Raw genomic sequence first — 10,611 nt, 5'->3', positions numbered from 1 at the left:
ACACCCCTGTTTAGATGTTATAAGAAAAGCAATACGTTTCTTAAATGTTTTGTTTTCCAGGCACAAAACACTACATGATTACTATTCAGTAAAAATATCAGAAATTTCAGTGAAATTAGCAAAGATGCTACTTTGTGATAGACTCAACTTGTGTGTTTGGCGCTTATTGTAAAATAAACAATTTGGCGTCTGTTTTAAATTAATTGGCTGTACTACACTCTCAGTTAAACTTTAAAGTTAAATTAAACTCGAAAAATCCGCACACATCTGAAATTATAAATCCGTATATTATTTATGCAAGTTGCAAACTAGTTGCCTAGTCAACGAGCACTCTTATCGGTTTACTGCAGTTACGTTTACGATTTTATGAATAATTTTCTGTTCTTGATTTGCGTAGTGTACCTCGTCGTGGTAAATGATGAGCCTTTGACACTTAGTGCTTAAAAATTACAATAGCCTCTTTTACATAATTATAGAGCTATAAAAAATAACAAAATACAATTTTCTCTTGATTCTATAGTTGATTTAGATTCGCAGAATAGCTGTTATTTCAGTGTAGAAACATTAAATTTTTACTAATAATTTTATATCATAAGCTCTAATCGATTATTTTTCTTAATTAATATATATGTTATTGGAAATTTTCGTACAAATACGACCAAGAAAAGCTTTATTCGGTTTTACAGAACATTGTAACAAGACGTGCTTATACTATATGATTCTAACCCAAAAACAACTATTACTGCTTGAACTTGAAAATGCAAAGCTCTTGCGTGGATTTATTTTACACGGGGATGCTATTGGAACCTGCCGGACATGCCATCTTTAAGAGTCGTAAACATAAAAGAAGCAATTAATGATTTCGGGAATCATTTTGAACTATATATATTTTATGTTTATGAAAAAGTGTTTTTGCGTAGATTGTTATTTTTCAGCGTTCAACACTAAGAAGACGCATCACATGACGCGCGATGACGTCATTATTCTAACTGTCGACGCTGTATCTATTCCTGTCCGGGCGACATTTCCTTGGATTTCGACCACGACCGCGAAGCGCATACAATATTTGACGACATTCAAAGGTCGATTGTACAATCACAAATTGATGTGTTCTATGATCTCAATGTTACTAATTTTTTAAATTTCCACTATACATTGTTCATTATGTATGATTAATTATTGTTATAAATCTTTATGATTTTGGAAATAGACTTGTACGCATATTAACTAATCTTTCAAATCAAACTTATTTTTATTAAAATACTTAACATATTCACTAATTATATCCCTTGTATGTAATTATATGAACTGTATGAACTGGTAAAATATTAAAGTCGCGCAATGATCTCCGTTTTGAACAAGCCTCAAAATATCTCTTGGTGTAGTCGTGCTAGCAAATGCTGCAGATATATTTATAACTGAGGACATTTGAAGTTTTATTTAATACAACACCAGGTGATGAATGCTAGAAATATCACTATATATTATTAGATCAAACGCAAGACTTATCATTTAAATCGAAAATTTGTAAAGAATAAATTTATTTTTAAAATCAATTGTGGACCATAAGGGGAAGGTCTATTATGCAAAAAGTGGTGTCCCTAAATATTAGCGACGGCGACTTTTTATTAAGAATTAAAGTTGCAAGTTAGTCTTGTCATAGAAGAGTTGTGTCCGACATTAGTGGGATAGTTAGGAACTTAAAAATGATTTTCATTTTAGTCGCGCATTCATTCTATGCTCGCAGAGCTCAATGCAATCTAAAAGTTCCTTGCATTCTTTTGATTACCTTATCTAAGAATTATTCCAATCTACTTATACTTCTACGCTACGACAATGTGTTAATTCGGAAAACAGTGAGCCTTTTCTTGTACGTACTAATAAACCAATGTTTGTTTTAGTGACCCGTGTGGTAGTGAGCAAGCAGTTTTTAGATGCCATATTATTTCATTATTGTAACTGATGCCGCGAAACTATTGCAAACATTTTTTTTTGTTATTGACTAATGCTTTGTACTAAGTTCTTTACTGAGCAAGAGCGCCTTAACTCGAACCGTAATTTAATTTATTATAATTAAATTAAATTTATGTCATCAATTTGAAAACCTTTTTTAGTACGCATGACAAAAGACGAAGTAAACTTCTTAGTATGAATGCGAGAAATATGTATAACAAAAGGGTGAATTCTCACGTCCGTCATGAAATAACTGAATGAGATTAAGTGAGTATCACTTAATGTATATATAACTAATTTGCAAAACTTTACTAAATAATTATTCTGAACGTATGAAAGGGATAATTCGCATACCTCATATTACCACCATAAAGTATCAGAATGTCCCACAGATTTTGACATCGTGGAGTATATTAATAAATATGAACTTCAACTCACAATTGCCTGAATATAATTATCTCCTTTGCCGCAAGAATCAGTTTTTATTAATTAATCTATGATCAAGTTAGTTAACTTTTACCCAAATAAAAAAGAAATGTTTCCTTCTTAGCCCATTTCTTATGCGTTTTATACGCAAACTATCTCTCAATTATTGTAATTTTTGTTATAGTTCTTTTTTATAGTCTACATTAATGACGTGTATCAATATACGCCCCTTTAACTAACGCTTTTTTTTTTCAAAAACTGTCACACTATGATTGTATTAACTCTGAAAATTTATTATATATTGTCCTATGAGCACTGTATAAAGTGACTGCCGCAAAAATAAATTTTAACGCTATCTAGTGAACAAACTTTATGTTTTAGTGACATCTATGGATTAACATTCATAACTTCTACTTTAAACAAAATAAAGTAAAAAGGTCAAGGATCGAGGAAGGAAATAGATGGCGCAATTTCAAAATAACTTAAAAATATAAAATCGTGAAAGCTTGTACATAATTCATTAAGAATTTTATTTTTAAAGGTAGAAAAAGTAAAACGTTATTTTAAAATATCTAAATGTTAAATGTTAAAACTAAATTTATAGAAAAGTTAAAAACAATAGTTTTTTTTTTTAATTATATGGAGTTTTATTTCAAGTACACAACAAAATCGTTTCTCGCAATTGTGGGACCCTACAGTGAATGAAGAAATACAGTTGCTTAAATTTAGGTCAACGGGAGGTCAAGGCTTAATATCGTTGTCTCTAAAACAAGAATCTAGTCGTCTCTGCCGCTGAGTCGAGCGTGTAATATTAGAAATACATAACATTTCACAAATTCTGTCTTTTGTGCTAAAGTACATTATATTATCTTTGGAAGTACTATCAAAGGTAGAAAATAAATGGAAATTGTATGTTCGTGTTTCTATATAAACGGTGGAATGTATAGAAGTATGAAGATATACTTATTACAAGATTAACAGCAAATAATTTATTAATTCTTAGTATTAGCGGCTAAAAGAAAGTTATTTGTTTATTTAATTTCACTTTATCTATCTAGATACTTTTTTTCATAAAAGATTTACGTTGGCACATTAACGAAGTAAATTATGTATCATATTTTATGTTAGCTATGTTTAGAAAATAATATTGTTTAGATAGTTTTAACGTCTATACAGCAATTGTAAATCAAGCTCAAAGTGTGTCAACAGTTAACTGTACTTATAAAAATTGGGCAACGCTTTCCGTAGTTCGTTGCCAATGAGGACACATCCAGAGAGTAAAAACTTGTCAAGCTCGAAAAGCCTGCGCGCGCAACGGCCACCATCTTAAATTTCCTTCCCTCTCTCATGACACTGTGGAGGAGGCCCCAGGACGTAGGTAACAGCTGTGAGCGCGAAACAGCTTCGCCGAGGGCCTGAAATTTGACGCTTCTTGGAGCAATTACAAAAAGTGGTTTTTGAGCCATTAATTGGTACGATCAACAGCAAGAAATCTGAAGAATATTGAGGGAATTGTGGAACTTTCTATCGAAGTGGATTGCGATCCTACAGTTTTCCGAGTATCGATTTTATATCCCAAACTTACAAGCTGGCACCATTGTGTACGACGTTGGATACAACGAATATATCCTTTAAGAATTTCGCATAGTGTTTTTCCATCAAAAAGGTTACAAAGCATCTCCGAGAAATCGATAACCGCGTAAAACTCTGACATCTGTTCTCTTTACGTGATGCGAATCTAAAAGAGATAGCTATAGGCAGTGAGCTGTACTGTTACGTCGCCGATAGTCACTTTGGTGATAAAATATAAATACTGAAGTACCCTTATCAGACTACAGGACACACTAATAAAAGGTTAGTATTTTTAAAAATCAAAACTGTTCTTTGATTCCAATGTAATACATAAATTGTCTCAAATTATTGGAATAAATTTAAAAGTAATATTGCAAGCCTTAATATTAAAATCTTTTATTACCATATGACAAAAAGAGTGACCACGACTTTAAATTAATAAATTTATTATTTACTATCCTTTTAATTAAAACTAGGTTTTTTTGAACATCAAAAGTCATCATTTTGGTATAAGAGACACGAGCATTATTAACAGCTGTGTTTTGCTAAATTCATTTTTAATCACAAAGGAGGTAAACTTTCCCATTTGAAATTTTTTAAAAATTATTACGTAATTATATTGTACATATCTACATCTTAAACTGAGCAGGTCAAAAATTTTTCTCAAGTTAGTATCGTGTCATGATACACCGACGGATTTTAAAGACGCCCACTACAGCTCGTTATATAAATTCATTTTAAAGTTTAATATTTTTTTAAATAATTTGTGGTAAAATATGCCGTTAAATCAAAACATTATAATGGCAAATATTAGTTGTAAGTGCGGACGTAACAATTAAACATTACTGATAAAATTATAAATTTAAAATGTTATGTGGTTCAAATTCAATTATTTGAATTCAATATTCATGAAAATTAATTCAGTCGCCTTAGCAGAGGAAACTAGTTGCAATGTAGAAATATGGCCAAAAAAATTTTTTGTCCCTAGAATAATTCTTACACCATTTATCAGCACAAGATTTTAATTGCCAGAAAGATTTTAGCTTTTTTAAGCATTTTTAATAATTGAATTGTTTTCATTTAGATGTTAACCTTTAAAAAGTAAGAACGACCTGTGTTGATGATATGCGAATAAAATAAAATATTTTCGGAGAAATCAAAGAGGACAATTCGCTTACACACATATCAGACTATAAATAATGAAAACTAAGCTAGATGTCCGGCTCTCTGAAAGTAAACCCTACACACAATAAAAAGTAAAATAGAATGTGGACCCATTGATTAATACGACATTAAGATAATTTCAAAGAGTAGATTTCATAAACCATGACAATATTGATACGTATGAATTGGTATTTTATAAATGTTTCCAGCATTAACGAACGCAAAATTTTAGAAAGTAATTATGTACTGTACAAAAAAGCCATGGATAGCTATCGTAGTTTTTAATTTATAATTTTCCAAACGACTTGTCTCTGTTAGCCACGACAAGAAAACTTGACAATTTATGTGCTGAATGAACTAAGTAAGCAAGTATTGTAAAAAAAATCTGTAACGTTACTTCGTTAATAACTTTATAATACAAGTGTGACTATTTAATTGGAAAAGTGATTAAACTGATGCTTTATAAAATTTTGCAACCACACAGTTAAAAAAATTATCAGTTTTAAACCTAACGTATAAAGCAAAACGAAACGCATTTTCCTATATTCCTAGTATAAACTTACCAGATGCCACATGCAACACATTTTTCAAGTGTATAAGTTATCCCGACTGCGCCACTCCCGTATTTTGGTACATATAATCATTCGACAACTTTGTTAGATACCAACCGCAACCCCGAAACCCCTAATGATTCTATACAGAATTTAAAAAATAACGAGAAAGAAATATTATATTGTACATCATTTTGCTATCCATAATATATACGTAAAAAAAAGATTTTAAATAAGCAAAAGAAGGTCAGCTGCGCAAATTAGTATTTTTATGTCTGTCGACATTTCTGATGGGCAGGGCGTATTATTTTCCAATGAAATACGAGTATTTTGATCGCTTCGGTTTTTTCTGAAAGGAATTTACATTTATAAGCATCGTTTTAATTGTGCCATGTAATATTTAAAATTACAAAAGTATTCACTAGTTTATAGCGTAGCACAAAATTAAGTCCCTTTGCTATATGCCATTAACCCAGATTTATAACAAAAGATGGTTCAGCTTATTTAACATATCGCTATATATGACAGGTAAAAAATAGTTTTTAATATTAGATATCTAAATTGGATGAAAAATTTGAACAGGTCAAAATTTATTTAAGAAAATAATTATACACAATTTAAAATATATATTTAATTTAGATAAGTAAAGTATCTATGAAAAATTATGGGTTTAAACACTGTAAGAGTGGTAAATCAATACTACGGAACGCTCGCAACAGTTAAAATACATTAGCAGTTAGAACCGACAAAGATAACGTAATTTGTTGATTTTAAATGAGGATATAGACAACGTAGACATAAATGAACGCTAAACACATTTGACTAAAGTCTTCTTTTGTTTAAAAAAAATTGTTACACAATGTTTCATTTACGGGATAGACTATTCGTTTATGGGAATTTGCTGCAAGAAGTTGGTTTGTGGAAAATTATTCTTCACAACACTTCGTTAAAACTATATATAAATTAAATACACAAAAAATGTAACGATTTACAGTACGCTTAAGTTGTTGTTATGTAATGAATAACGTTATTTTTCGTGATCTATCTCCGTTGTTTGGTTTTAGATGGGCGGAGCTGATATTAAATGGCAAAAAGATGCGGCTGACCAGAATTTTGATTACATGTTCAAACTCCTTATTATTGGAAACAGCTCCGTAGGTAAAACTAGGTATGTTTTCTTAATATATCAATATTAAAATACTATAAATTTAACTACTGGGTTATTACACAAACTAATTTTACTGATGTTTGTTTTCTTTACAATTTCAGTTTTCTTTTCCGTTACGCGGACGATTCTTTTACTTCAGCTTTCGTGTCTACTGTGGGCATTGACTTCAAGGTGAAGACAGTATTTCGCCATGACAAACGTGTTAAACTTCAAATATGGGTGCGTAAAAAGATCTAGCTCACTATAAAATTCAAATTTAAAACAGCAATTATTACATAAGTTTTCTTTTCTTAAATTGACGTGTATGTAACAAAATCTACAGTGAATTTTATGGTACTAATCATTTATTTTATTATACTTCCAGGACACCGCAGGACAAGAGCGCTATCGCACTATTACCACCGCATATTATCGAGGAGCTATGGGTTTTATTTTAATGTACGACATAACCAACGAAGAAAGCTTCAACAGCGTACAGGATTGGTAAGAAAAACATCATCATGTTTGCAGATTGACGTCCTTTGCTGAAAATAGACTTACCATAGATTCTCAAAAGAATAGACAAAATCGTCTATCCACCTTGTAGGTAAACGTTCTTTGCTTTACTTTTCCTTTCCTGGTCTTTATCCAGGTACCTTAAGCCCGGTGACCATCTGGTCTGCCTGCTTTGCCAGCCCACTACCTTTTCAACTTGCCAATCCGCCAGGCTTCATTTTCTTCGTCCACGAATCTCCTTATTGCTGATTCGACTTAAGGGAAACCATGGAATATATTTAAATCGAAAATTGTTCTTTTCCAACTAAATTTTCCAAAAAAATCGTAATTTGTTTTTAAAAACTTAGTGTACTAATATCTAGTTGAATAATAAAAGCATTAACAATATATTTATACAGAAATTATTTTAAAAGGGAAAACTTACTGCTAGGTCAAATAATGTGTATTGAACAAATAGAAGAAGTCCATTTAAAATTAAAACAGAAAGTTAAGATGTCAGCAACACAAATATACAGTCTTGTAATATAAATATTTGCCATGCACCAGGCAAACATTACAGAAGTTAAAATAAAAAAATATTTGTACGAAAGTAGTAACATAACATATTCCTATTATAGGGTCACTCAAATAAAGACATATTCATGGGACAATGCACAAGTGATCCTGGTCGGTAATAAGTGTGACATGGAAGAAGAGCGCGTGGTGAGTGCAGAACGCGGGCGGCAGCTCGCCGAACAACTCGGAGTTGAGTTTTATGAGACAAGTGCTAAGGAAAACATTAATGTGAAGGTAAGAATTTTATAGAATACACACCGTCTTTCTACATCCCATGTGAATATATTCATTTACATTTGTGAACAATATAAATTTGAAATCTACCATATGTCGCCTATACCTCTGTACTCAAACCTCTGTCCTACCTCTGTACGCAAACATTATTTAAAAATTTTAAAACTAATGGTCGAAACGCAAATTACTAGATACTTTAAAGGCATTTACACTTTTTAGTTCGACTAAAATGGTTTACTCGGTTCTTAGAAACAATGCCCTGTGAACTGTTTATTGGGAGAGCACGAGTATCTTTTTCTGTGACTAATTATGCGTAATATTTACAACGTTTTCTTTATATATTATTAATTCTAAGGAAATTAATAATTTTTAATTCGTTTAATTTTTGTGACCTAAATTTTTCTGTGGATTTCCTCATACGCAATTCGATCTCGCCGTTGTTCTCTTGCGGCTTCTTCTGAGGTCACATCTCAGACCCATAAGTCATTACCGGTGACACAAGTTGGTTAAAGACTTTCGTCTGCAAATATTACGGCATTTTGAAAATATGGAATAACAAATCTAAAAAGATATGTGTTGTTCAATAAACTGCTCATGGCTTGCGTTTCGTTGTAGCTTGTATTTTAGCAGCTGAAATAATTATAAGCTAATGAAGCATCCTTGTATTAAAGACGGTGTTCGAGCGTCTGGTGGATATTATATGCGATAAGATGTCAGAGAGCCTCGACTCAGAGCCGGCGATGCTTGCGGGCGGCGCCCGCGGTCAGCGGCTCACCGAGCAACCACAGAGCAACACCAACCCCAACTGCAACTGTTAATGAAATAAACAGGTTGTTAGCACATGGCCACCTAACATAAATTGTACTGGATTTACCGTATACTTCGTTATTCAACTTGACAAAATAATCTCATTACGAGACATTTTAATAATCGATTTCCGAAAACATTTTTATGTATGTTCGGGCTTTTATCCGTTTTCTTCATTTCAATCAGATAATATTGACATTATAAATTTTCAATGTTTTTTTAAAGCGAATTTTTAAATTTTTTGGAACTTTTGATTATATTTTCATCATGTTATTAATGTAACAAAATATAAATGTATCGTCAATCGTTTATATTAATTTTGTTGTCAGTAGACAATTAGAGAAAATATTTATGTCAGTGTTGCTGAACATTTTAATGTTACTAAAGTATTCACAATGATGTAATTTAGGAAATTGTTATAACTTGTGTAACCGTAACAATATATATGTACTAGTAAATATAATATAGATGTTAGATAGCTGTATCTATGTAATGCGAGCTGGAGTAGGGATCTGACTATTTAGATGTTATACAAGTATTTCAAAAGCTTCACAGTATTTTACTCTACTGTAGTACATTTGTTTGGATGAAACATGTCATGTTTTTGTAATTAAGAAAGCATACTAAACGTAGACTTCTTTTTGGATTACAACGAGGTATAAATTACTTTTACCTAGCTACTATTTCGTTTTGCGCAAAAAACAGTAATTAATGGAAAACGGTTTTGGTTTGACAAAACCGTCGAACAAACCGACTTCCGGGTAATGGACCAAAGTCACGTTTAAGGAGTGATCACAAAACACATAGCTCTCAAAGGCGCAAAATATTTTTAGACATGTATTAGAACTAGAATCTTGTAATACCTCATTCTGCGCATCTTTATTTCCTTAGTGTATTTGGTGTTTCATAGTATGTTCTTATGTCATTTATTTACTTTATGATTAAGCATTAGTAGCAGCGTTTTAATATTCTTGTTATACTTTAATGTTGTCAAATTAATTAAAAAAAAAGCTTTGAATGGAATTCGATGTAATTGCGCATATAACAAGTTACGAAGCTTTGCTCGCGTATAAATTATACTCGTAAATATATTGGAAAACTTTAGCTCTATCTGTGACGTTATAAAGCGTTTGTAAATACGTTTCATCAATGTGTAAATTTACAACTGTATAGTATCTACATATAAATCTGTTTGTATTCTTGTTACCTATTACGCTATGTAATTAAACTTAATTAAGGGTTTATTTAATCATCACTGTCAAAAAATACTAACTAATAATTTTGTAATAATTTCATGAAATAAAGTCAAACTACTTTTGACGAAATATTAATAGTGGTCTAATCTTATAACGATTAGGGTTATTATCTGTAGAGGACATAGACAATACAATCTATATAAAATTTTGTTCAACAATATGCACATTATTTTTAGAACGTCTAAGTATGAGTACACTATGTAGGTTTTATCTATGGCTCATCTTTTGATGAATATCTATCGAATATACGTATTTAATTTGGGTCGTCAAATACAAAATAACATTTGGCTTTTTCAAACTAAATTAATGTTTCACCTAATAATTATAATAAAAAAGAGTATTGCCTAGTACAAGATAATATTTATTCTTGTTATTACAAATAATCTATTGAGTACAATAACACAAGTAAAGGAATTGGAAAAATGCTATT

General features: G+C 31.1%; 1 protein-coding gene across 1 annotated transcript; it reads left to right on the top strand.

Moving 5' to 3' along the window:
* The first annotated feature begins 6,576 nt into the window (after positions 1 to 6,576).
* Rab3 (RAS oncogene family member Rab3) lies at positions 6,577 to 9,011 on the top strand. Its single transcript, XM_068774533.1, has 6 exons — positions 6,577 to 6,646; positions 6,731 to 6,834; positions 6,936 to 7,053; positions 7,199 to 7,317; positions 7,947 to 8,118; positions 8,790 to 9,011. Exons 2-6 carry the CDS (start codon positions 6,731 to 6,733, stop codon positions 8,934 to 8,936), a joined length of 660 nt encoding a protein of 219 aa, XP_068630634.1. The 5' UTR covers positions 6,577 to 6,646; the 3' UTR covers positions 8,937 to 9,011.
* The last annotated feature ends 1,600 nt before the right edge of the window (positions 9,012 to 10,611 follow it).

This window comes from Battus philenor, unplaced genomic scaffold (assembly GCF_028537555.1).
Source record: "Battus philenor isolate CCGP_79_NKW_IND1 unplaced genomic scaffold, ilBatPhil1.0.hap1 SCAF_7, whole genome shotgun sequence".
NCBI classification, from domain to species: Eukaryota; Metazoa; Arthropoda; class Insecta; order Lepidoptera; family Papilionidae; genus Battus; species Battus philenor.
The sequence above is the reverse complement of the archived record's forward strand: the minus strand, read 5'-3'. Positions and strand labels throughout refer to the sequence as shown.

What these genes read in the sequence shown, in the direction of transcription:
- Rab3 (XM_068774533.1), top strand. Translation starts at nt 6,731, where the DNA reads ATGGGCGGAGCTGATATTAAATGGCAAAAAGATGCGGCTGACCAGAAT. An exon ending in AGCTCCGTAGGTAAAACTAG is followed by an intron (nt 6,835 to 6,935) that starts GTATGTTTTCTT and finishes TTACAATTTCAG; the next exon opens with TTTTCTTTTCCGTTACGCGG. An exon ending in TTCAACAGCGTACAGGATTG is followed by an intron (nt 7,318 to 7,946) that starts GTAAGAAAAACA and finishes TTCCTATTATAG; the next exon opens with GGTCACTCAAATAAAGACAT.